This window comes from Trichosurus vulpecula, chromosome 9, assembly GCF_011100635.1.
Source record: "Trichosurus vulpecula isolate mTriVul1 chromosome 9, mTriVul1.pri, whole genome shotgun sequence".
Classification (NCBI taxonomy): Eukaryota; Metazoa; Chordata; class Mammalia; order Diprotodontia; family Phalangeridae; genus Trichosurus; species Trichosurus vulpecula.
The window spans coordinates 5,647,803-5,675,028 of record NC_050581.1 but is presented as its reverse complement, the minus strand read 5'-3'; the positions used below and the strand labels follow the sequence as shown (position 1 = coordinate 5,675,028).

The 27,226-nt window shown below is 42.1% G+C and overlaps 1 protein-coding gene across 1 annotated transcript in view; it reads left to right on the top strand.

Moving 5' to 3' along the window:
- Nucleotides 1-27,226, top strand: part of LOC118831698 (Grid2 interacting protein) — a 152,215-nt gene that overhangs the window by 72,687 nt on the left and 52,302 nt on the right. The window contains 7 exon segments of the mRNA XM_036739121.1: nt 6,664-6,918; nt 8,277-8,362; nt 13,692-13,761; nt 16,955-17,049; nt 19,080-19,263; nt 21,541-21,695; nt 21,944-21,953. Of these exon segments, the coding sequence (XP_036595016.1) occupies nt 6,664-6,918; nt 8,277-8,362; nt 13,692-13,761; nt 16,955-17,049; nt 19,080-19,263; nt 21,541-21,695; nt 21,944-21,953 (855 nt within the window).

Sequence of the window (27,226 nt, the reverse complement as noted above, 5' to 3'; positions counted from 1 at the left end):
AAAAGTTTTCTGTTTTAAGTCCTTGATATTCTGGGTCCAACTTTCTTTTCCAGGCTTATTGCACATTATTATCCTTCAAATACTCTGCATTGCAGCTAGACTGGCCTGCTTGCTATTCCCTGTACATGACATTCCATTTCCTACCTCTTCACCTTTGCATAGGCTGTGCCCCATCCCTGGAATATACTCCCTTTTCATCTCCATGTCACAGGATCCCTCGCTTCTTTCAAAGTTCAGCTCAAGTGCCAAGTGCTATCTTTTATAGAAAATCTACTCTGATCTCTCCTGTTGCCAATTCTGAGCTGGGGTCTGGCACTCCCCCTGGGTGAGCAAGAGTAAGTCTGGGCTCCTGGTGTTGACCCCTGCTGGCTCTGCCCCTCTGGGACTCAGGAACTCCTACTACTTGGCCACTGAAGCCCCACTTCTGTCTCCTCTGTTCCAGCGTTCTCTCCCCAATTATTTTGAATCTACTTTATGTATATTTTGTCGTTATTTTTCTGTGTACATGTTGTTTCTATCAAGTAGAATGTAAACTCTTTGAGGGCAGGGATTGTTTTTGTCCTCATATCTCTATGGTACTTAGCAAAGTAGCTCAGATGGATGCTTAATAAATGTTTACTGAATTGAATGATAGCATTCTATCCTGTTCACCCCCAGGAGGGTTTATCTGTCAATTGACTCCTTATACCTCGTTAACACATAGTTCCTGAGATACACTATTTTGTTAGTGTGACCTAGGGCTAATTTATTTTATGTGTTTAGATACAAATCTGTGTGTGATTCTGCATAATGAAATACTTATTAAAGATAACTTGGGCTAGATGGAGATATGGTATAATGTGATAAAAAACCAAAAACATTGAACTTAAAGAGTCTAGGTTCAAGGTCAGACTTAATTATTTAGAAGCTCTGTGACATTTTGAAAACCACTTAACCCTTCTGAACTTGGTTTTCTCATCTTGAGCAATGCATTGTCAAGTTCACAATATGTGAAAGGATTTAGTGCCTATAGTTTATTCTATGCTTAATTGCTTAATAAATGTTTGGATCATGACTGGTAGTAGATAGCATTAAAGCAAAACAGTCATTTAAAGCAGGGGTCAGGATCTTTTCTCTAACAAACAGTCACTGTGGCAAAAACCAGCATCACAAATTGAAAAACAGCTTCCATTTGTTTTATGAAGTACAAAAATGTTCTCACTGATTTTTAAAATTTAGAATAATCAACAAAAATTGTTAATTAAACATATCCACCTAATGCCAAAATCATACTTTAGATCCCTAGTTTGACCAGAGACAAGGGAGGGAGAAACGTTTATATTAATGATGGAGGATCAAGAAGGAGACAAAGGGAAAATGGAAGAGAAGAAGAGATAAGTAAACTACTAGTCATAAGATGCTGTTTACCTGGGAAAACTATCATTATCATCTTCAATGCATAGTGTCTGATTAGCCATTGGTCACAAGTCATTGCCTGCTTTTATCCTGAAATCTACAGAAGCTTTTCTCTAAATGCCACAGGCACAGCAACTCATGAAGCAAGTATGAAATTATTTTCCAGACCGCAGAGGAGGTAACCACTAAAAAAAAAAAGCAAACTGAGAACTAGAGCCAGTTTTTTTCTCCTATATCTGATCTAAATTAACCTCTATAGCTGGCTAGAAATAATGTTGTTCCAGATAGGGGAGCTAAGAAAAGAAACATAAACAGTAGTCCTAGAAAACTGAAAGGCCCCTGAATTCTCTGAAGTTACAACGATAATTTTGAATTTACTGTTGGAAGCTTAAAATGATAAAGTAGCAAAACCCAAATCAGATTTTTTTCTCTTAAACACTTTTCTTCCTTAAACTTCCCTTGGTTGGGCTCTAGGCTGCCAGCAGCTGGGTCTCTCTTCCCCTCCCCTCCTTATTAGCAGGACTCGCTAGTAACAGTATCTGGAGAAGACAAAGGCATAGGGACCCCCTGCCTTTTGTCCTTCATGTTATTTCTTCTGTTCAGTTCTATTTCCAACGATTACCATGGTGACAAGCTCTCAAACAAAAGTGTGGTTTCCATTGTGGGGAGGCCTCCCTGGAAAAATATTTACAGACCCCTCGAGGGATCTATGCCCTGACCTTGACTGCATTCAGAGGTCCCAGGCCACAGAATCTATACATTGGAATTTGTTCTAAGTGAGAAAGTGTGATCATAGGCGTTGATTTCCTCCCTTGATACTTTGGTCTGCTGAGGCATCCATGCTCTGATCAGTATGGATATTCCCTTGACCACAGATTCAAACCCCTTTTTTAGAAAGGGAGCAGGGAGATAGGTGGCAGAGTGGATAGAGTGCCAGCCTGCAAATCCGCCCTCAACTAGACGTGTGACCCTATTTGCCTCAGTTTCCTCATCTGTAAAATGAGCTGGAGATGAAATGAAAAACCACTCTAGTATCTGTGCCATCTGTGCCAAGATCACAAAGAATAGGACGTGACTGAGCAACAACAACCATCCTCAAATAAAGTGCAATAGCCCATCCTGGAATGGCGTCATTGAGGAGAGAGGATGTTTCATGGTGTTCCATTACGTTAACTCGCCACAACTTGTTTGACTGCCCCATTTTTGTACATTTAAATTGCCTCTAGTTTTTTTAAATTGCATCTAATGCTGCTATGAACCTCTGAATACACAAGGCCTATAGAAGGAGAATATTTCCAGGGTGGGGGGGAGTCAGGACATATGATTTATTTGTGGAACCCCCAATAGGAAACCTCTCCTGCCACTGCAGACCAGCATCAGCCGTGCCACTCAGAGTCTCAGAGATTTGCCTCGAAGCACTGAGAGGTTAAACAACTTGCTGGGGATATCTTATACCTGACATTTTCTCAACCCCATAACCACCTATCTGCCCATCAAAACTATAGTGACCAGACATAATGGTAATCAGGGTGGGACCCTTTTACTGCTTTCTCTTTTGTAATGCTAACGAAATCAAGGACCTTTGATGAGTTTTGCCTTTCAAATGTGTTAGCAAGCAAAGTGGAACTTCTTGCTATTTTTTGTTTGAGTGCTTCTCAGCACTGAGGTAATCAAGCGCCTTGGGTGAGTCTTGCCTTTGTTTTAATTGGGAGTCTCTGATGACCTGCTTAAGAAACAAGAAAGCCCCAGACCTCAGGCCCCACACCTTTTTGCTGAGTAGGCTCTGAGCCCTCAGGGCCCTGAACAGGGTATATGAGCTCTGAGGTTGGCAGTTTGCTTTTGGGGCTTTCACTCATCAGAAGAGTGTTGGTGATTTGGCCAGATGAGACTCTAGGTAGTCATCAAGAGCCCACCCTCTCCCCTCCCTACCCCCCTTGAAAACCTAGATGTTTGTGCTTCTCTCTCTGGTAACTGTTTATGTATCGCTTGGACAGACAGCTAGAAGCCTGCCTGCTGATTTGTGTTATTTTGCTCTGTTTACATAATTTTTGCTTGTAATTTCTGTGTGTATTTGTTGTGAAGTTGAGGGTGCTGACTCTTTCCCCTCAACTAAGTGAATGGTATATGTATGTTTAATTGAAGTAAGATTGTAAACCTCTTAAAGTTGCTTTCCTTAGAAAAGCAGATCAAAGAACCTGTGCTAGCAGTCCTCTTGTGTGCTGGTGTTATTGGCCTTACACCCCCACAGCAGCTGCTGGCAACATTGTTGTTACACCAAAGTAAAGGAAGACCTAAGTACCGAGACCAACTCTTCCTTCTCATTGTATACAATCCATCTGTGCCTTTCCATAAATCCTCCATAGAGAATAATACACACGTCTAATTAGTGGGAGGCTATTCTCTGATTGTTTTAATATTTCCAGGGCACCAAGGTACTACTCAAGGTCCCCTGTCTATTTTTGAATGTTCAGTATATGTCTTGCTATCCCAACGGCATCCTGAGATTCTCAGGTATATGGAATCATTGGGAGGATACTGGTTTTAAGGAATGGGAAGAACAATAAGGTGATGGTCCGGCCACCCTCTGCCATAGCGAGACTCCGTCTGGAGGGTCACATTTAGTTTTGGGCACCCATTTTAAGAAGGACATTGAAAGGCTGGGATAGGTCCAAAGGAAGGGAGCCAAAGCTGGCGAAGACTTTCTGTGGTGCCATACAAGGAGCCTCTGAAAGAACTGGGGATGTTTGACCTGTAGTACAGTGGAAAGAACGTTGAATTCAAAGTTAGAGAAGCTAGGCTTAAATCGCAGATCTGCCACTTACTACTGTGTGGCCCTGGACAAGTCACTTCACCCCTTTGGGCCTCCATTTCCTCACCTTCAAAACAGGAATAGCAAACAAAATGACCTCTGAAGTCTTTTCCAGTTTGAAATTAGGCAGGTGTGAGGAGTGGTGGGGTAGGAAGGGAGATGATAGCTATCTTCAAGCCCTTGAGTGCTTTCCCCTGACAGAGCATTTAGGTCCACTTGGTTGGCCCCCCGAGGACTAGGAGCAGGGGCAGGCCATCCATCAATTGCAGAGGGGCAGGTTTTAGCCGAATACAGGGGAAAACTTACTAATATCTACGACCCTCCAGATTGTCTTGGAAGGGTGTGGGTTCAATTCAATTCAAAGAACATTAAATGTAAAGAAGGTATTGAAGGTAAAAAAGAAAAAGAAACAAGATCTTGCCCACAAGGAGCTTACCTTTTATTACACAGCTAACATTTGTCTAGTACTTACTATGGGCCAGACATGGTGCTAACTGCTTTACAGATATCATCTCATTTGATCCTCACAGCAGCCCTGGGAGGTAGGCGTTGCTATTATCCCCATTTTACAGGTAAGAAAACTGAGGCCAACGGAGGTGAAGTGCCTTGGCCAGGATCCTAGAGCTAGGAGGTGTCTGAGGCTGGATTTGAACTCCGGTCTTCCTGACTCCAGGCCTGGTGCTCTGTCCACCGCCCCACCTAGAGCATGTTCTTGTTCTCTCCCGTTGTTAGGACGCTCCAGTAGAATGTAAGCTCCTCGAGGGTAGTGACTCTTGAATTTTCCTTTTGTCCCCAGTGCCCAGTACCTGATGACATAGGAGTCTCTTAATAGCATTATTACTAAGAACAACAGCAACATTTCTGTAAGTGCTTTACAGATATTATCTCATCTATTATTATCCCCGTTGTATAGTTCAGAAACTGAGATCCAGAGCTTGTGGCAGATACAGTGATGACAAAGACACAGTCACTGGCCTCAAGGGTCCTTTCTGGGTATTTCCTTTCTTTCCATGTAAGTTCTTTGTGCCTTACTGCAGCAACCCTCAGAGAAGCTACTTAGGGGCTCATCGTGTGTGTGTGTGTGTGTGTGTGTGTGTGTGTGTGTGTGGTCCGAGTCACAGTCATGGAGATAGTGCTTGTCAGTCTGAGGTGGAGGAGGCAAGCCAGCAGAGGGATTTGAGGGAGCCCACGTGAAGGAGATTTGGCCCGTTGTCACAATGAGGACCACAGACTCCGCTACTCGGGCAGTTTCTGGCTGAGACCTGCCCGTTTTCCCCAAAGACTTGCCTATTTCATAAATCTTAGTTGTTATTCAGTCATTTTTCAGTTATGTCCGACTCTTCATGACCTCTTTTAGGATTTTCTTGGCAAAAATACTAGAGCTGTCTGCCATTTCCTTCTCCAGCTCATTTTATGGATGAGCAAATGAGGCAAACAGGGTGAAGTGACTTGCCCAGGGTCACACAGCTAGTAAGTGACTGAGGCCAGATTTGAACTCAGGAGGATGAGTCTTCCTGACTCCAGGCCCAGCACTCTATCCACTGTGCCACCTTGACTTTGATATGTCATTGGAATTAGTCAGACCTGGGTTTAAATCCCAGATCTTCCACTTGCTAGTCATATGACTTTGAGCAAGATAATTCAACTTGTTATCTATTTTAAAAATGGGAATATTAATACTTTCGCACCTGTCTTACATCATTATTGTTAAGGCATTTTGAAATGATATAAATATCTTTTTAAATGTGTTTATTTTTAACAACAGTAATGCCAATTTGAAAAGGTCTGTGAATGAATTGGACCAGTCACTATCTAACATCCCATGTATTCCACAGTTATCCTCTGTGGGGTGTCAGACAACAGTGACATTTTGGGAAATGAATTGGGGTCAGCCATAGCTTGTGAGGGGGGATATACCTTACCTAGGGACATGGTCCCATGGGAATCATTGCCTAGTAGAGAAAGAACATTCCAGGAGGAGCATTAATTGTACCCACTCACATAGTAAGGACACCTTGGTGCCCTGACCTCCCAGTGTTCACCAGTAGGTTCATGTGCCATGCTAGAGATGCTGACAAACTTGTACTAAAACGCATGTAGAGGAATACTGGACTTGGAGTTGTGAGCATTAAATCCATTCAAATCCTGGCTCTGAAATTTGCTGACCATGAGCAGATGAGGTAACTTCCCTGAGCTTCGGCTTCCTCATCTACAAAATGCATATAATTGTACTACCTAGTCTTGAGTGTTGTTGTGAGGAAAGGACTTTGTAAGTCTTAAAGGACTATGGAAAAGTTTTTGAGAGGCTGAGAATTTAATCGCTATGGGTCTGTGCACAGTACTAAGTCCTTATCTTCCTCTCTCTCCCAGTGCCCTTACAAACCACCCTTCCTGTTCTCCCTCTCTCTGGGCTAGGCCTGATATGGTTCCTTTTCTCACCATCCACTCCTCTTCACTAGGATTTTCATCCCCAAGAAGCACCGGCAGCGTTTTGATGAGGTTGTGTCTCAGAGTCTCATCAGCAAGCTCTGCCGGACCAAGAGGGAGCAGCATACGCACCGGCTCCGCCGCAGCCGCAGTGAGGACCACCCTGAGCGCCTGATGGTGTCTACGCGGGCCAGCTCAGTGCCACGAGGTCCAGAAGATGTGGGAAAGGGACTGAGGAAAACCACCTCTCTTATTGCCAGCAGAGTTGGCTCAGGTGCTGCCCGCAGGTAACCAATGCTCTTAACTGTTCCCTGGACCCTGTTTGTCCCTGGGCCTGGGGAGGTAAGGTAATGGGAAGATGGTAGGGATGAGCTCTGATCATGATCTATGTCTATATACCTGCTGATTCCCAGCTAGGGTAGGAGATAAAGCAGTCTTGGGTGCTGGGCTTGACTGAGGAGGAAGGGAGCAGAAGGAAGGCCTGTTGTTGAGAGGTATGTGAGGCCAGGGCTAGAGTGGATGGTGCTGAGTATATGGGCACCCAGCAATGTAAGTTGATAGTGGAAAAGGAGGAAGATGTATTAGATGACCTCTTAATAGTTCTTCTAGTGCAAAAATTCTGTATTTCTGAATATAGGTTCCCATGTGTGCCTTTTGTTCTAATATAATGGTGTAATGGATTTCTTTGCTTTCTGTAGAGTTAGCCAATCACTCTAACACATGGGATCATGGCTTAGTCCATATATACACATAAGATCACATGCACACTTAGGTATGTGTGTATGACTGACTTCTACGGTGTCCTCTCCAACTATGACTTCAAGCTTGAGTCTGATTTCATTTTTCCGAGTAACCTTGGAACATCTCCCCTTAGGCAGTCTGCTGTAGCCCTGCCTCACTAGGATTTTCATTAGCCCTGCTACCTCCACTCCTACCCATTCTTTTTTCACTCCCTCCTCCTATAATTCTCCAGGTTACCATTAAAAAAATCAACTTGGGATCAAGACTAAAAAAGCCCAGATAGAGCTGGTGACTACTGTCCTCTTTCCTACCAGCTAGAAAAATGGCTGAACTTGCCACATGCAAGTTCTTGATGAATTATTTGAGGTAGTAACTGACGGGGTTGATGCCATTACCCTCTCCCTTCCATAGAAGTCAATCTGTATCTCTTTTAGAGGCATGAAATTCTCCCATGCCACTCTGCAGTGAGGGGGGCAGAGTAGTTTGGGACAGTGATGATGGCTGGGGGCAGATCACCTTCTTCTTTTCCTGCATGCTACTTTTTTGTGGGGATCTTTCCCACAAAATTCCTCCAAGCTACCATGTTGTAATGGGAAGAAGGAAAGTTGAGGAAAGGCTGCAGAAAGAGTCTCACTTGAATTGTTTGAACACTTGAGATGAGGAAAGTCGAAATCTATAGGACAGATCTGATCTGGAACAACCCATCCAGCTCTGTTTGACTTTTCTGGGACTTATTATGAGACACTGGGGTACTGGAGGTGGGAGAAAGTGAAGACAAATCTAATCCATCTTGGGCTTCCCTTGGCTGGCCTCTAAGATGGTACAGGCTCCAGGAAAGACAGACCTGGGAAAAGCGGTGTTACTTAAGACTCTGTCACAGCTTTGTTCCTTTTACCTTGTATAGGACAGTTCGAGTGTACAAAGGCAACAAAAGTTTTGGCTTCACACTTCGTGGTCATGCCCCAGTGTGGATAGAGTCTGTCCTGCCTGGTGAGTAGCGCTGATGGGTTTGGAGAAGGGAGAAGGAGAGAAAGCAGCTGTCTTTGAGGATGAGATGGAATTCTTCTTTGTTTGGTCCCGTTTTCGTTATGAAGCTTAAGCCCCAGATATCCTACTACAGGGCCATCAGAGAGCAAACAGAGATGGGAGAGAGGGAAGGGCTCCTCCTTTGCTCCCTCCTGGGCAAGCCCCTGTGGGAAGTCTCAGAGCCATACTACCCTGCCTGATTAGTACCTGGAGGGGAGTCTATGTGCCCAGTAATACAAGATGGTGTAGGCTTATTTCTGTTAAAGCAGCATGGGGTAGTGGATACAGTGTCGGCTTCAAATCCTGCCTCAGAAACTTACTGTGTGGCCTAGGACAAGTCATTTAACTTCTCTATTCCTCAGCTTCCTTGTTTGTAAAATGAGGAGATTGGACTTGAAGACCTCTAAGGTCCAACTCTAAATCTATGATGCTGTGATGTTACAAGCCCCACAGTTTTGAGAAAATGGTGACTCCAGTTAAGCCTACTTCAGTTTTAACCCATTTTGTCCAGTTCTGGTTCTGCCCCCCCCCCCCAAAAGTGGAGAAACGATTGGCTACAGTCTTCTACATGACAATCTGAAAGACATTTAAGCCTCCACTCAGCATTACCATTATCAGGCAATATAACCTGTTTTTGCTCTTCACCTTTCTTCATATGTTCTGTTGTCTAACCCATTCGGGTTTTTGGTTTTGGCTTTGTGTTTGTTTTTGCTGTCATTTGCACAATCTCTTTTTACTTCCTTATTTTCTGGACCTAAGTGAGCCATGTTCTTTTTTCCCAAGTAAGGATCTGATGGGCCCTATCACTGTGTGGCTGTCATGCAGGTAGACAAAATTAGATTTCAGTCCTGAGGAAAGTAGGGAATCCAATACCTGCACTCCTTCCCTTTTCCAAAGGATTGCTTTTCTTTCAGAACAATGACAATAAACCCCGAAACTCTGCTAATATAGATGCATTTTCTTTATTTTGTCATTTTTTAGATTTCAAATCAAATATTTGACATCTTTTGTTTTTATATCTCCTATATTTCCCAATTTGCTGTGTCATCTTTGTAAAAAAGAATAAAAGGAAACAAATTTCATCCAAACTAACCAACATAATGGAAGAGTCTGACATTGTGTGCAGTGGTCTGTACCTATAGTGCCGCACATCTCCAAAGAAGTTGAAGAGAATTGTCTCATGTCTCTTCTTTGAGGCCACTCTTGGGCGTTATAATTTGATACTATTCAGTTTCTTTTATTTCTTTTAAAAAACTATTTTTATAGAATTCTGAACTTAAACACCAAAAAAGAGAATATTTTGATATACATAGCAAAAAACAAAAAGAATATTGCACATGAAATCATGAATCTCCACTTTATACCACTCACTTTAAAAAAATATACAGTACATATTATGTATAATATATTATATAGCATAATATATTACATAGTATAAGTATTTTATCTGTATGTAACATGTATCTCTCTCTCTCTCTCTAAATATATATATATATATGCTTCTAAAACTTTCAAAACTGTCCTGTTTGTCTATGCTTCTTTCTGAACTTCCTTCTTTTCTCTTCTTTTATGTGTATTTTATTTTTTAAAAATAATATTTTATTATCTTTTCCCAATTACATGTAAAACAGTTTTTAACATTTGTTTTTAAAAATTTTGAGTTCCAAATTCTCTCCCTCCCTCCCCTCTCTCCTCCCTGAGACAATAAGCAATTTGATATAAGTTATACATGTACAAAACATATTTATATATTAGTCATTTTATATAAGAAAACACAGACCAAAAAATTCCATAAAAATAAAGAAAGTGAAAATAATATGCTTCAATCTGCATTCAGGTTCCATCAGTTCTTTCTCTTGGATGTAGATACCATTTTTCATCATGAATCTTTTGGAATTGTCTTGGATCATTGTGTTGCTGAGAATAGCAAAGTCATTCATAGTTGATTATCATACAATATTGCTATTACTGTGTACAATGTTCTCCTGTTTTGCTCACTTAACTTTTTAAAAGTTTAAATCAATTTTTTTACTTTAATAATATTTTATTTTCCCTATTACATGTAAAAAGAATTTTTAACATTCATTTTTAAAAACTTTGAGTTCCAAATTCTCTCCCTCCCTCCCTTCCCTCCATTCCTCCTCCCTGAGAAAGTAAGCAACTTGATATAGATTATATATGTGCAATCATGCAAAACATATTTCCATATTGATGATGTTATGAAAGAAGAGAAAACCAGAAAAACAACCATGAAAAAATAAAGAAAATGAAAAATAGTATGCTTCAATCTGCATTCAGACTCCGTCAGTTCTTTCTCTGGGTATAGATGGCATTTTTCATCATGAGTGCTTTGGACTTGTCTTGAATAATTGTATTGCTGAGAATCGTGAAGTCATTCACAGTTGACCGTTGTACAGAATTGCTGTTACTGTGTATGGTGTTCTGGTTTACTCACTTCACTTTGCATCAGTTCATGTAAATGTTTCCAGGATTTTCTGAAATCATCCTGCTCATTTCTTATAGCACAATAGTATTCCATTAGAATCATCTACCACAACTTGTTCAGCCATTCCCAATTGATGAGCATCCCCTCAATCTCCAATTCTTGGCCAACACAAAAAGAGCTGCTGTGAATATTTTTTGTGCAAATATGTCCTTTTCCCTTTTTTTTTAAAAATCTCTTTTGGATACAGACCTAGTGGTGATGTATTGCTGGATCAAAGGGTATGCAGTTTTATAGCCTTATGACATAGTACCAAATTGCTCTCCAGAATGGTTAGATCAGTTCATACTTCCACCAACAGTGCAGTAGTGTCCTAATTCTCCCACATCCCCTCCAAAATTTATCATTTTTCTTTTTGGTCATATTAGCCAATCATACAGGTGTACTTCAGAGTTGTTTTAATTTGCATAATCCATAGTGATTTAGAGCATTTTTTCCATATGACTGTGGATGACTTTGATTTCTTCATCTGAACACTGCCTATTCATATCCTTTGACCATTTATCAATTGAGGAATGACTTGTATTCTTATAAGTTTGACTCAGTTCTCTATGTATTTGAGAAATGAGGCCTTTATCACAGACATTTATAATTTAAAAAAATTTTTCTCAGCTTTCTGGTTTCCTTCTAATCTTGGTTGCATTGGTTTTGTTTGTGCATAAACTTTTAAATTCAATATGATCAAAATATGTTTTACATTTCATAATGCTTTCTATCTCTTGTTTGGTCTTAAATTCTTCCCTTACCCGTAGATCTGATAGGTAAACTATTCTATGCTCCCCTAATTTGCTCATAATATCACCCATTATGTCTAAATTTGACCTTGTCTTGTTATATGGTGGAAAATGTTGGTCTGTACCTAGTTTCTGCCATACTGTTTACTTACTAGTTTTCCCAGCAGCTTTTGTCAAATAGTGAGTTCTTGTCCCAAAAGCTTGGATCTTCGGGTTCATCTCTTATGTGCATTTTAAAAAGCGTTTTGATGGTGCTTTGTTTTGTTGTTATCACTAGTGCTATCCTTCCCCCCACCTTCATTAAAAACTGAAAGAAAAAATCATGTAACAAGCATAGGAGCAAGAAAAATTAATCCATAAAGTGGCTATATCAGGCAATGTAGGTGTCTTTGCACCTGGAGTCCATGCCCTCTCTCAGAGGGTACATAGCATACTTTATCGTAGGTCCTCTGGAGGCATAGTTAGTCATTGCATTGATCAGAGCTCTTAAGTTTTAATTTTTTTTTTTTTACAGTGCCATTGTCCTTGTTCTCTTGGTAATTTCTACTCATCTCTCTTGGAATCAATTCATATTATTCAGGTTTTTCTGAAACAATCCACTTCTTCATTTTTTAATGGAGCAATACCATTCCATTCCACTTATATACCACAATTTGTCCAGCCATCCCCAACATATGAGCACCCCCTTAGATTCTAGTTCTTTCCCCCACACCCTACCTCTTTTTCCAGACTGGGAAGCTGGTTTTGCTCAAGGTTTGTCCCTCCCAGGTTTTATCCTCCCTTTAAATCCTATCCTCCTGCCCCCCCGCCATCCTTGCTTGTTTCCTCATTGAATGTGATCTATTTCTATACCAAACTGCTTGTGTGTAATGTTTGTGTCTTTGTGTGTCACATCATTCAGTTTCAGTTGTTTGGTTGCTTTTGTTTCCATTCGCACGATTTTAGTCATTCTGTATTTTGCTTTTCTGGTTCTACCTATTTCACTTTGAATCAGTTCATATAAGTGATAAGATAATAGAATCATAGATTTAGAGCTGGAAGGAATCTTAGATGCCCTCTGGCCCAACCCTCTAGTCAAACAGATGAGAAACTGGGATGTAGACAACCGACTTGCTCCAAGTCACACAGCTGTAGATCACAGGAGCAGAATTTGAATCCTAGTCACCTGCTCTGAATCCACCACTCTTTCCACCACATCCAGCTACAGTGTGAATGTTGGCTCTTCTATGATATTTTATCTCCTCTATGGTAAGATGGCAAAGACATGGAAGCAGCATAATACAATGCAAAGGCAACTCATTACCTTGTTGGACATCTCTCTTTGTTAGGAAGATTTTCCTCTCTTCTATATGACCCTGCAGTTGCTTGAAGAAAGCTCTGTGGTCCCCCCTTTCCTGCCCCTCATGTCTTATCTCCTCTACATCCCCTCTCAGCACCTCTTCCAGCCTGCCCCAAAATGTCGGTGATTCCCATATTCCTATCTAAATTTGAAGCAAACTTAAGCCTGAAGTAATGAAAATTTTCCTAACAATTAGCACCATCCAGCAGAAGAATGGACTGCCTTGGAAGGTTTCTCCTTGTTAGAAAGTCTCCGAGCAAAGGCCAGATGACTACTTATTATATATGTTGTAGAGTATTTCATATTCTTTTCGATTGAACTAGATGAACTCTGAGGTTCTTGGTTAGAGTACTGTACCTGCATTCTAGAAGATCTTAGCACTTGCCAATGGTACGACTCTGGACAAGTCACTTAAGCTCTCTATGCCTCAATTTCCTCATTTGTAAAATGGGGATAATAATGGCACCTACCTCCCAGGGTTCTTGTGAGGGTCAAGTGAGGCGATCATTGTAAAGTCCTCAGCCCAGTGCTTGGCACAGAGTAAGCCCTCTATCGCTATTAGCTATTCTTATTGTTATGGTTGTGGTTGTTATTCTATCTCCAAAGCATGGGTGGAATTGTTAGCTCTCCTAGGGACAGTTGTTATATATCATCGGAGGATTCTGCCACGATATGGAAGGCCACGCCATTAATGTGTGTTTTTCCTTTGAATTTCAGGGAGTCCAGCTGAAAACGCTTCCCTCAAGCCTGGGGACCGCATCTTATTCCTTAATGGATTGGATATGAGGTCAGAGGCTACTGATTAAACCAGTGTTTCCCAAAGTCATCAGGATATCCCTGTTTCACTTAGTGACGCCATGATTTATTAATTGTCATTTATCCAGCCTCAAAGTCACGCTCTTTGTCTTCCATCACTTATATTCCAGTTTCACCGTATCAGTTTTTCCTTCAGAATGTCTTTCGTATCCTTTCCATTCCCACTACTGCCATTCTAGTCCTGGTTTCTATTTCAGGACTGGATTACTACGACAGCCTCCCAACCAACCTCTCTGACTCTAGTTTTGCACATCTCCCATCCATCTTGCATGATAGCACTACATTAATTTTCATAAGGCATTCATTTCATCATGCCATTTTTTCTTGCTTAAGAAACCAAGATGGCTCCCAAATGTACCTCACATTAACTCCAGTCTATCTGTTGGGACCCTCTGTAATCTGGCCTCACTTTTCTTATCTCCCACTGCTCCCCAACATGCGTTGTGTGCTCTAATAAAGCCATTTCCTTACTTTCTCATGAATATCCTCCTCACTGGCCATGTGCTCTCTCCTCTCTTTCCCTAGAAAAATCCAATTCATGCTCCAAGGCATTTTCTGACTCAGCTCGCAGTAATTTCCCTTTCTTATGAATTCCTGAAATACTTAGAGGCTATACCACACGAGCTTGCTAATTATTTCATGTGCATTATTCTCTTCTAAACTATACTATAAACTTCCTGAAAAGAGAGGGTTATAGAGAAGTTTTGTATCCTCCATAGTGTTTAGTACAGGGTTGTTTGAACAATCATCTTCAAACTCACCCCAACAGGGAAGATGAGTAGACACTCTTCTCAATCTGGCATTTCTCTGGTTTGGAAAAAAAAGGAAATGTTGGTATAGGCACTGACAGATGACATTTTGGACTATTGGGCACAGGAGTGGGTAAGGGTGAGGATTGTTAGATAAATCATTACCCTATTGTCCAGAAATCTTGGAGCGACGAAATCGTGAGCTAATGAAAGTCTGGTGGCATTGCACAACTCAAATGACATAATACAATATTCTTATAGCCTTTAGGAAGTCTGAAAGATCTTTGTCTATTCATCACCAATTTAAATCTGTACCAAATTATATGTCTTTCCCCTTGGCTCCAGAGGTTAGGTTTAGTGATTTTTTGTTTAATCTCTATCAACTAGGCCAGGGCTGTCCAACCTTAAGTTTTTAATTGAAACAATAGACAACATATTTTGATTTACCATTTTAGTGAGAGCTCTGCGGTAGCTCAGCTTCGTTTACTAAATCATTTATGTAAATTTCTATGCTTGTAGGCAGGCTGCATAAATTGCTCTGCGGGCTGCATTTTGGACAGCCCTGAACTAGGCCATCCAGTCCGGTATTGAAGTAAGGAATTTTGGTCCTAGATGGTAATGGCATTCAAGGTCCTACAGATACAGAATTCCCCAGTTTTGTTTTCAACAAATCATACCATGCCCAAAGAGGTTGAGAGCTCCATGAACCTCTTCTTCTGATACATTTCCAAGAAACACTATCTCTGGTCTGGGGAATAAATAATTCTGGACGTCTGAGATTGGAGCCCTCAGACATAAGTTAATCTTAGACATGAATAGCTTATATAGAAGCATATTCTTAAATATACTATGATAGGCCCGGTCCTAGGGTGAGAACTACAGCTGAACATGATATACAGCTTTTCTAGGCAGTGCATCGAGACGTAGTACTGACACTAAGTAACTTTCTCAAGTTACACATAAGAGTTGGATTATAGCATTCATTTCATTCATTCCCTCAACAAACACTTATCTCTTATGTGCCAGGAAAAGGAAAAAATGAAACAGCCCCTGTCCTCAAAGAGCTTACATTCATCAAAGAGGAAGCCTATGCGCACAGAAGATTACTAGAAAATGTATACAAAGTAAATGCAAAGTAATTTGGAGGGGCTCTAGCAAGTAAGAAGCTCCATATAAGTTGCTTGTAGGAGGTAGCACTTGTGCTAAGCTTTAAGGGAAACCAGAGATTCCTTGAGGCTGAACTGAGGTGGGACGGCATTCCAGGCATGGGAAGCAGCTATTACAAAGACACAGGGACAAGAAATGGGGGTTATCATGGATAGGGAAGAGTAACAAGGCCACTTTGGCTGGACCATAGTTCGTGTGAAGAGGCGTAATAAATAGTTCCAGAAAGGTACGTTGGTCCGGATTTTAAAGAGCTTTAAATAACAGAGGTGTTTGTTTGCATTTGATCTTGGAGGTAATAGGGAACCTCAAGAGTTTATTGAGTATGGAAGTGGTGTGGTGAGACCTTGGCTTTTGGAAAATTACTTTGGCTACCGTGCGAAGGATGGATTGGAAAGGAGAGACTCAAGGCAGGGAGACCAATTAGGAGGCTATTTCAGTGCTCCACTTGAGAGGTGGGATATCCCCATCAACTAGCACAGTGCCTGGCACATAGTGGGCAACTAATAAATGCTGATTGATTGAGGTTTTATACTAGGGTGGTGGCCAAGTGAGTAGAGAGAAGGGGGTATATACAAGAGATGTGGAGGTAACATCGATTAGACTTGGCAAACCAGTGGATATGGGAGAGGTGAAGGAGTGAGGAAGTGAGGATGTCCCTAAGGTTGAAGTGGGTATGGGATGGGGACATGTTGAGTTGGAGATATCTATAGGACCTCTTGGTATGTCTAACAGACATACCAAAGATATGCAGGACTGAGTCTGGATATATACACGTGAGAATCATTTGCATGAAAATGAAATTAAGCCCATGAGAGCTGATGAGAAGGGGAAAGGAGAAAGCAGAGAGACACTGGCTACTGTGGGGCAGAGTAGGATTAGCTGGGTGTGGTGTCAAAGGTAAACATGCCTATAGAATTGGTCATAGCTACCACACACTAGTGCCAGGATGCAGGGGCCCTCAGAATTCTCTGGGATAGGCTTCTTGGCAATAGGAACAAGGCATGACCTAGAGCGAACAAGTAGCATTCTCTCTACGTGTTGCACAAAAGTGAGAAGACGGGTAATGCTTCTGTTGTGTGAGAAAAATCGATCAGAGGCATTGGGGTCAGTCTGGGAATCAGAGAGACACAGTCAGGATCGAATTGCCCTGAGATTTTACCAGGCCGAGTCTCCCATTTCACATCTGCTGCTTCTAACTGCAGAAGTGACATGGGGTGGGATATAAGGCAATCTTCTTCACTTTCGCAGGAACTGCTCTCATGACAAGGTGGTGTCCATGTTGCAGGGCAGTGGGGCAATGCCGACTCTCGTGGTGGAAGAAGGATTGGTCCCGTTCCCCAGTGGTAAGTTTCCCCTCTCCTGCCCTCTATGGAGGAATGCTCAGTACTGCTTCCCAAAGCGGTCGAGCTGTTGGTTGATAGTGGAGTTACGTAAATGACAGGATAGAATTTGGAGGTTATGAATTTACATCGCCTTCACTAACGTTCTCATTATGGAGTGGAGGTGACCCCAGGCTCTCCATGCCAGTGAAGGACACACTCCCGTAAGGCTTACCAGCACGGGCGCTGCGTGCCCCTCGAGGGAGGATCAGCTCAGCTAACACACTAGTAACAGCAATGCTGATCGTTGATATTTGTATCACACTTGAAGGCTTGAAGACTAGTTTTTATAAATTATCTTATTTACTCCTTACAATAACCCCGAGAGGTAGGTATTAGTATTATCCCCGTTGTTCAGACAAGTAAACTGAGGCACATAGAGGTTGCACAGCTAAAAGAAAATCTGAGGTCAAATTTGAACTCAGGTCTTCCTGGCTTCAAGTCTAGAACTCTGTTGGCTATAACCAACAAGTCTGACTCCCTAGAAATAATTTTTTTTTTATCCATTGAACTTATCTACTAAGGTGAAAAGGGGTTGAGATTGGTCAACAGAAGTTGTGCTCAACACAGATCCCAGATCCCAGATCTTTAAAAAAAAATTAACAAAATCCCTCATGTCAAAAAGCAGCCCAGTCTTCTCTCAGATAGTCTCCAAAGACTCTTTTCCTTTTTCCCTGCTACAATTCATTTCCTTCTTCCTTGCTTTTTTTGCCCTATAATGCCAGGCTGATCCCGCTTGAGGAAGTGACTGAGCTGACTTTGTACAGACTAGTGCACCCAGCATAGACTATGACAGCCCCTTCATTCTTCCCCCTCCCTCCACCCTGCCCCCATCTCCCTTTCACCAGGGTAAGAACTCATGATGCTTTATCTGGGTCTCTCTGATTGGAAGGAATTTTAGAATTCTAGTCTCCAAAGTGGGTTCTTGTTTCTCTCCCCACCCCATTCCAAGGAGGGAGGATGGTCTAACCCCAAAGAGTTTGTGATCTCTTGATTTTAATTAAATTCCCTGTCTCTTATTGAGATGCATATTCCCCAGAGTGAGGGAGCTCAAACCTCAAGCCACTTTACCTAAGTCAGGTGTGAGGAACCTGTGGCCTTGAAGCCACATGTGGCCCTCTAGGTCCTCAAGTACAGCCCTTTGATTGAATCCAAACGTCACAGAACAGACCCGCTTAATAAAAGGATTTGGTCTGTAAAACTTGGACTTAATCAAAAGGCTGCACCCTAGGACCTAGAAGGCTGCATGTGGCCTTGAGGCCACAGGTTCCCCACCCCTGACCTAAGTAATACCTGAGCTGCAGTGAATTTACGGCCAGCTCAGAGTGAGAATCAATGCAGGCTGTGTACCTGGAAGGCAGCAAGAAAGGCTTATGAGGAAAAGGAGAAGGGTAGGAAAGCACTGAAGACCCTGATTTCCCAGTTTTGCTGAGCTCTATTTTCGAGGAGTAGAAGAAATACCCACTTTGGCATACTGGCCGTCCTCCATGACTGGAATGCAGTCCCTTCTTACTTTAAGTAAGTCTCTCTTCCTTTAAGATGCCACTCAAGCCCCATTTTCTACATGAATTTTTTCCTGGTTCCCTCCCCCAATATACCTTAGTGTTAACTATTTTGTAGATATTTCTATTTTTAAATTTTTAAATTTGTGCTATATATATTTTATACGTTCTTGTGATCTCTTCCCGCTCTCCCTTATTGTCTCATTCTTTGTACACATATCCCCAGAGCCTGGCACACATAGACACTTCTTAAACGATCAGTTGATTGGGACTGGGGGGTGGGTCTCTTCCTGGCCCCTCCTTCCTCTGACCAAATCAGCAGGCTACGTATAATCTGGGCATGGGCGATCTAAAGGGATCGTCAGGTGTGCCCTTTGTTTCCCTGGCCCCTAGAGCAATAACTACAGTTAAGTCCTAAATGGGAAAAATGCCACTTATTTCCGGAAAGTCCATTAACACGTGCCCATTTTTTGCTCCCTTGTGTGTCCACAGACTCAGATTCTCTGGATTCTCCCAACCCCTCCTCAGCACTGACTTCCCTGCAGTGGGTGGCAGAGATCTTGCCTGGAAGCATCCGAATCCAGGGCAAGACATTCGGCCAACAGTTGGAGCACCTGCTGACCCCTTCAGAGCGCTACACCATCTGCAGAGCCCTAGAATGCTTCTTCCAACACAGGTAGTTCTGCCCTCAGTCTCCTGCCTTGTTGGGGCCTGGGCAGGTGGGCTTGGGAGGGAGGAGAGGAAGCAGCAGGTGAATAGCCTTTTCTTTCTCTGACCCTAGTGGTGAGTGTCCTAGGAAAGCTCCTCTGCCTGGAGACCTAATGGCTGCCCTGGGCGTGGACCCTAGAGAGCACCAGACAGAAGCCGGAACCTCATTTGCTCTCTTTTCGTCTCAGTTCATCTTTGAGATCTCCACTGAGGGGGAGTAGTCCTTTGGAACCATAGACAAGATCCCTAGAAATTCGTAGACTCAAGATGTCAGAGCCGGGAGGGCCCCCCAACAGAGGATGTCAAGGCTGAGGCCTAAAATGTAACAAAAGCTGACATACACACCCCAATTGAAGGCTTGCAAAGCTCTGTACATGCATTTTCTCATTTGAAGCTCACAGCCCTGTAAGTTAGATACCACAATGACCATTATCCCCATTTTACAGATCAGCAAACAGGTTTTGGGCCCATGGGCACACAGTGATTAAGTGTCACAAGCTAGATCTGAACACAGGTCTTTCTGACGCCAAGCCTGGTGCTCTTCCCATTGTCTGTCCTTGCTATTGGCCTCTGACGCTTAGTAGCTGCCTCAGAAAATGCTCCAGCCCTGAGAGGCCTCTATAACCTAACGATCCAAATGTTAGATGGAGCTGGAAGTTCAACTGTTTATTTTGCAGAGGACAAAAGCTCAGCCCAAGAAAGCGAAGTGACTTGTCCAGGGTCACGGAGAGATTCATGAGGGACCCAAGACCAGAGCTCAGAACTCCTGGTGTCTGAGTCAGTGTTTTTTCTATTGTTCCATTCTGAGGAAAATTCCTGGAGTTCAAATCTGGCCTTAGACACTTACTAGCTGTGTGACCCTGGGCAAGTCATTTAACCTCTGTTTGCCTTAGTGTTTTCCACTTTATACTGAGGTTAATAATAGTATCCACCTCGAATGGTTGTCATGAGGATCAAATGAGATAATGTTTGTAAGAAGCGCTTAGCACAGCACCTGGCACAGAGGCCATAGGTAAATGTTTATTTCCTTCTCCTAATTTCAGCAGGCACCAAGGCTCATTAACTAGGAGGGTCTATTAGGATGTTAAAAGCCTTCCTGCCCTTCAGCCGGGAGACCTCACATTCCACTGAAGTCTCTCCATCTCTCTAATTCATCCCTCCCCTCTGGAATCTTTCTTACTATTTAGTTCAGGATATGACCTAGAGCACCCCTCCCCAGTGGCTCTAGCCAGTGCTTGTATATATGCCTCATGTTCCCACATCTGGAATCCCAGAAACGTCTCATGCTGCCAGTGTTTACTGGAAGCTGAGGGATGTCCCTTTACCAACATACATTTCTTTCCTATTAGGTTTTCCCAGGGCTCTTCCAAGCTGAAAGCGACCTGTGCTTGTTAAGACTTGTCCAGATGGAGGCTCGAGTGACCACCTCCCTCACTATAGGGTTGTAGCTGTCTGTAGAACGCAAACATACACAGGTGCAAAGGAAATGCTGACCAGCAGTATGGGGTCAGCTACCTGCCCTTGACCCTTTTGTGTAGTGATTACAGTCAGGGTCTCACTGATTCTGGTGATAGACCAGTTCTTTGGCTAGGAAGAGACTGAACTTGGAATGACATTATGGTGCTTTGGGGGATAGCATATTGGGAACAGATTCAAGATTCAGGATAACTTCTGTACTCATGATATCACTGGGGCCTCATCCATTTCTTGCCTCTTGTGTGAATTGCATGGTTTTTGATGAGTCCAGTCCATGGGACCTGAGCCCTGCTGGTTAGTCTTGCCTACTTGTGACCTGGAAGAGGAGCTCCTTGGGGAGCTTCCATGGGTTTTATCTGTCTACAGATCATGGGAATGAGCTAGAAAACATGACATCAGTTGTGTAGGAATTGTCTCTGATGATAAGCAAGTTATTGTATGCCTGTGAAGACCTTTGAAGGGTCTTCCTTTCCCCAGAGCTAGAGAACAGTCTCCAGGGTAAGGAAGGGGGCACTTCTAAGAAAACCTCCTTAGAAGAGGATTTTGCACCAATCCAGGTTCTGAGGGCTCCTAATCTGGCCTCTCCCTGAAAATATATTCTTCTAAGAGTAGGCCAAGGCATCAGCCTATATTTTCTAGGTCAGGGGTGGCTAGACAGGTACAAAGAAACATAACTTCTAGTGTCCTCTCACCCCCCGGTCACAGTTGGGCTACCTTCCAAGCCTCTTTCAGTTCCATTCTCAGAATTGTGACTTCCTCTCTCTAACAGGAACATCGATACCCTCATTGTAGATATCTATCCTGTGCTGGACACTCCAGCCAAACATGTCCTGTGGCAGTTCATCTACCAACTGCTGACCTATGAGGAGCAGGAGCACTGCCAGCAGAAGATTGCTCGGTTTCTGGGCTACAAGTCTATGACGGGTGAGCAGCAGAATTCTGAATCTATAACTGACTCTAATACTTTTTACTTGGAGGGAATATTTCTGTACAAGAGGATGTGAAAGGTAGGGCTCTCCAAACCATCCCTTAGGGCGTGAAGGATTTTGAGTATGAAACACTCATACCTAAGACTTTCAAAAGGAAGACTCCACATAGACTTGCCAATACTACATGGGTACATGGTCTCTAGTAGAGACCCTGGGGTAGTGCCAGCCATTGGTCTGGGGGAGCAGAGCCAAAGTAGGCTTGAACTGAGGAGAATCTCAACTGGGGCTGGATAAACAGGGTTTGAGAAGGAAATGTACTAAGCTCCACTGTTGTTGAAGGACTATAAATGCTTCCAGCACCTTCTAAATTTGACACTCTTGAGCAAAGCTTCAGTCACCCCACCTTTTCAGGGCTCCAGGAGAAATTATGCTTCCTGCACACTTTGGGAGCAAGAATAAAGACTTATTAGGTAATATGGTCATGATCTTATATGTTTCCCTGGTGGATAAAATGATGAGGAAATGAATTATGTGCAGGGTAGAGTCATAGCTATTGGTTCTGAGGGCTTGCCCCAAAGTAAACATGAATGAAGCCAGAAGCGGCACATATGCCATGGTGTTCCTGAAGAAAACAGTTGTGCTGCATGCATCTGGGGTTTTTTTTCCTGTCAAGGAATATGACTAACTTCTGCTAATCCAGTAATCTTTGAATTAGCCTTTCATAGTCCACTTTAAATTTTATGTAGTTTTGCTTTTTTCCCAAAGTAAACAAAAATATCTAAAGTCACTTGTGGTCAAAGAGGACGGAGGGAAGAAGACACTGCCCATTCTGGGACCTGGTGGCCTGAGGTATGAGCACGCAGCTGAGATAACTTCTAAGAACTGGGCTACTTCCTCTAGTCGTGGAAGGCAAATTAGCATGGAAGGAATAGTGAGATCCTTGAATGGTACCATTTACTGCAAGATTTAGGTGTTTCCCCTCTATCCTGTCCTGAGCCATGGGTAATACATCTCCCTCCTTCACAGCCCCAGGAAACAATTTTCCTCTTCAGATCACTGCAGTGTCAGCAGTGCCCCATCCCATGGCATGTACTAGGTTCAGACATCAGGTTGGGTCATTCTTGGGGGAGCTCTAGCAGAACAGAGAGCAAACTGGGGCTCAGGAGATTTATTGGTCTTTCCTACTGTTGTTCAGTCACGTCCGACTCTTCAGCACCTCCTGGACGATAGCACACTAATGCTGTTGAGGTTTTCGTGGCAGGGATACTGGAGCGGTTTGCCATTTCCTTCTCCAGTGGATTAAGGCAAACAGAGGTTAACTTGCCCGGGGTCACACAGCTAGTAAGTGTTTGAGGCTGGATTTGAATTAAGGTCTTCATGACTCCAGACCCAGTGCACTGAGCCACCTAGCTGCCTCCTCACCCCTCAAAGACACTCATTTGGAGAGAATTGCTACTAGTATTTGCTGCTAAGTCAGTAGCCACACCAAAAATATTAAAGATCGCTCACATGCAAAACGCATATATTTGAAGCCAAGCTTATTGAAATGAAATTATAGGGTGCATTTGACTGGTCTTTGGCCTCACATAGTCAGGAATCCAGCTTCTGAGGTATCCCAGCTTGCTTCCTGTGCAGGGCATGTCCCTCTGGACCTATAGAGGGTGGGGCGAGGCACCTCTGGCTTTGGGCCCACTGCTGATCCTGTCATGTAAGTGCAAAGTTCACAGCAGCCCAAAGGCAAAGAGTTGTTTTCCCCATTTGTACAGAAAGCTATTTTTCTTCCTCATGTAGCATTTGATGTTTCCCTTAGTTTTCCCTGTTCTCAAGAACTACATCACATGGGGATCATGGAATCAGAAGCCAGCCTTAAAATTTCACTTAATAGCAGTCTTTGGGCCTGGATCTGTGAAAAAGGCTTCCTAGTTGCTGAACCTTTTAGAGGGGTAATTTATCTATGTTCTCATCGTTTGTCATATAATGTGTGCAAGCAATGCCCAAACAGCTCAAGCTTGAGAAATCAGGGTCAGTGTTGGAAAGGGAAACGCAAGGGGATTTTTAGTAAAAACCAAAATTTAATGAAATACAGACTTACCTATTATCTCTCTTCTAACACAAGGTTTTTCTGTCTAAAATCATACCAAGCATAAAGTATTTATAAAAGGGCATGGAACGAAAGATTCATCTGGACATTACTTAGATCCCCTACCATCTACTTTTAGTAACTATAACCAACTCTGCCTCGCCCCTCAGGGAGGCCAGGCCATTGATCTCCCCACACCAATGGGCTTTCAGACTGGGGTTACATTCACAAAACAATTTTTCTAAGCAAGGGGAATCATCGTTTTGCCTCCTTTGTGCTTTGGATTTATACTGGTTTAGCAAAAAGTGCAGAAAGATCTCTTTAACAAGGCAAGCCAGGCTTAAGGAGTGTTGGTTAAGTTTAGTTTTTCTCCTTAGGGACATGGCTCATTCTTATTGCTCAGCAAGCATGAGAAAAAGAAAAAGTCACCTCTTAATCAAAAGTAAAATTATATACGTACATATCTATGCATAAGCTAGGATAATACCTGTATGTACTTGGACAAATATTCTTTTGTTCTTTAAGGCTGTGTGGCACAATGAAGGAAGTCGTGGATTTGGATTCAGAGGGGCTGGGTTCAAATTTGGCTTTAACGCTTAATACCTGGTAAACTTAGACAAGCCATTTGATGTGTGAGAAAGGTGTGGTGGGGTGCAGTGGTATCAAATGTGAAAAGAAATTAGGAGCCACTAAACCATACATGAGGATCCCTGTCAGCAGCACATTGACTTAGAAAACCACGTATTAACATTATCTATGTTCTATTGCATTTTTGTTTTATTTTGTTAAATATTTCCCAGTTTAATCTGATTCTTGCCACCTGTTTGACACCCCTGAGGACCCAGCATTTGACTTAGTATTAGGAAGACCTGGGTTTGAATTCTACCTCTGATAGTTACTAGCTGTGTGACCCCAGGCAAATTACTTGACATATCCAGGCTTTAGTTTCCTCAAATGTAAAATGAAGGGGTTGGATCTGTTAGGTCCCTTTCAACCCAGAATCTTTCATCCTGTGGTTCTATGATCTCTCTGGGCCTCACTCCCATCTATAAAATGGGGGGGGGTGTCCCTAAATGGCTTCTGAGGTCTCTTCCAGACCTATGTTTATGATGCTATGAGCTCATATTTTCAAAATGAAAACTGGTCTCCTCTTAGTTATTGTCATAGAAGGGGGAAAGAGGGACCATTAAACTACTCTTTGATTGCGTTTTTCAGAGATAAGGAAATCTATTTCCTCAAGATTGTTATTTTAAACAACTGAAAATTTAATATGAAAGAAGAGAAAAGAAAGTCACAATCTGAAGTTTTCAGTGCTACTTTTAAGAAAGACCTAAGGGTTTCAACTTTTGATAATCTACAACTGGTTTTGAGCCCCCGAATGCAAATCTCAACCTCTTTCCAGGGTTAAGAATTTAGAGCCATATAAAACAAATTACACAAGGTTCATTTTAACCGTGCATATATGGGGATTTCTTGTAGCTATCAGATAAGCTTAAAAGTTAACAAAAAGCTGGAAAAGGCCAACAACCATAGGGGTTCATTATATATTGACAGTGCTTCTAGCGATTCTTATAAATGTGAATGAGAAGGTCACTAGTTTGGAACATTCCTCAGATGTCACATTTTTTCATTGTGTTAATTGGCTTTACTCAATTTTTTTCTTTTCCTCTTTTTACTAAAATTTTTCTTTTTTGTTATAAGGCTCCCTAGGAGGGGATGCAGGCACAAATGTAGTTAATATGAAAAACAAAAGATATCAATAAAAATTTAGTTTAAAGAAGTGAATGGGAGGCTGTCACTTGGACACTGGTCCCTGCCCTCAAGGAGCTTACAGTCAAAGAGGGAAGACAACACAAAAAGAAGCTAGAGGGGTGGGAGATGGGGGATGGTGATGGGGGAATGGAAAAAGCACTAGACTAAGAGGGCATGGTGGAAAAGTCAGCTAAGTTCCAAAGCAGTGAATCCAGGTAAGATATTAGAAGATGTTGTTCTGAGCTGAGCTCCCTCCAGAAATGGAGGCTTGGGAATTCATGGCTCTGCGCTCTGGAGGGACAGAGGCTGGTGCTCATGTAGAGTACTGAGGCTGTCGGATCCAGCAGGATGATGAGATTTCTCCAATATGGAAGCTCCTGGGGCAGCCAGGTAAGAAGTGAGGCATATGTAGGAGCCAATGTAGTTCCCTTTCTCTAGAGGGACATGGAGCAGATCCAGTTTCTTGGACTCTGCCACAAATAGGCAGTTCTGAAGGAAGAGGCATAATATTATCAATCTAGAGCTGAAAGACACCTACCTTGAAAGTCATCTCATTCATCCCCCTCATTTTAAAGATGAAGAGACCGAGGCCCAGTGAGGTTAAGTAACTTGTCCGAAGTCTCATTCCTGAGAGAAAGCTGGAATTTTGTAGCTGCCATGGTAGTCTTAAAACTTGACAATGATATGCCCTTGTGTGTTGAACTTGGGACTTATCCTTATTAGTAGTCTGTGAATTCTGTCAACTTTTACTATGTGCCTTTTTATATTTTTGCGAAATTTTTGTATGGTTATTTTAAATACAGTGGCCAGATTCTCTCCTTAAATTTTTCAGAGGACTGATAATTCTTAAGTTTTCTCTCTTTGTTCCTCCAAATTTGTTGGTTTTTTCTGCTAAAATTCAAATCATCTTTTAATAGAGTGATTTTATGGCCTCATTTTTCTTCTTACTTTTTTCTATTACTCTCTCCTCCATCAAAAATAATATATTTTCACTAGCTTATATTTTCCAGTAATATTTCCAAATTTTTGTTTTGTTACCATTTTATCTTGAGATTTGTCACTCACTTTATTTCATCTTGTGTATGTGGTTTTCTGGCTAATTTCATTTTTCCTTTGGTTCTATTGGTATTTTATCCACTTTGGTGTTTAAAATTCTGTTTTCTGGAGCTTACTTTAATGCTGTTTGAATATATTTTTCGTGTGACATTATACTCTATAATTTTTTTTATTGGATCAGAATTCTTTTTTTATTTGTTCATTTGTTTGAGGTATTTTCTCTAAAAACAATTTTCTTTTAGCCTTCCTGACTTTGTTATTAAAGAACTGTCTTCCTATTTTGTATTCATCCTCAGTTCCCTGCACTTGCTTTCATCTTTTATACTTATTATGAAGTCAAAGTTAATCACTACTTTCCTTATGTATCTACATTTTTCCCCTTTTTTTTCTCCTTCATTGGAATAGTTTATGTCTTCAGATTCTCATTCCTGTAAGAGCTTCCAATCCCTTTTAGTCTAATTTTCCTCATAGATTTTCTGAATGCTTTGCAAGTGGCTCTCCCTACATCTAGAGGGTGTACACCAGACTACATTCAGCTTTTATCTCTTTACCTTGAAATCTAAGACGTTGCTTTGCCTATTATCTTGTCATAATGGTTTCTATGGAACATTTCTAGCTTTATAAAATTAAATGCATCT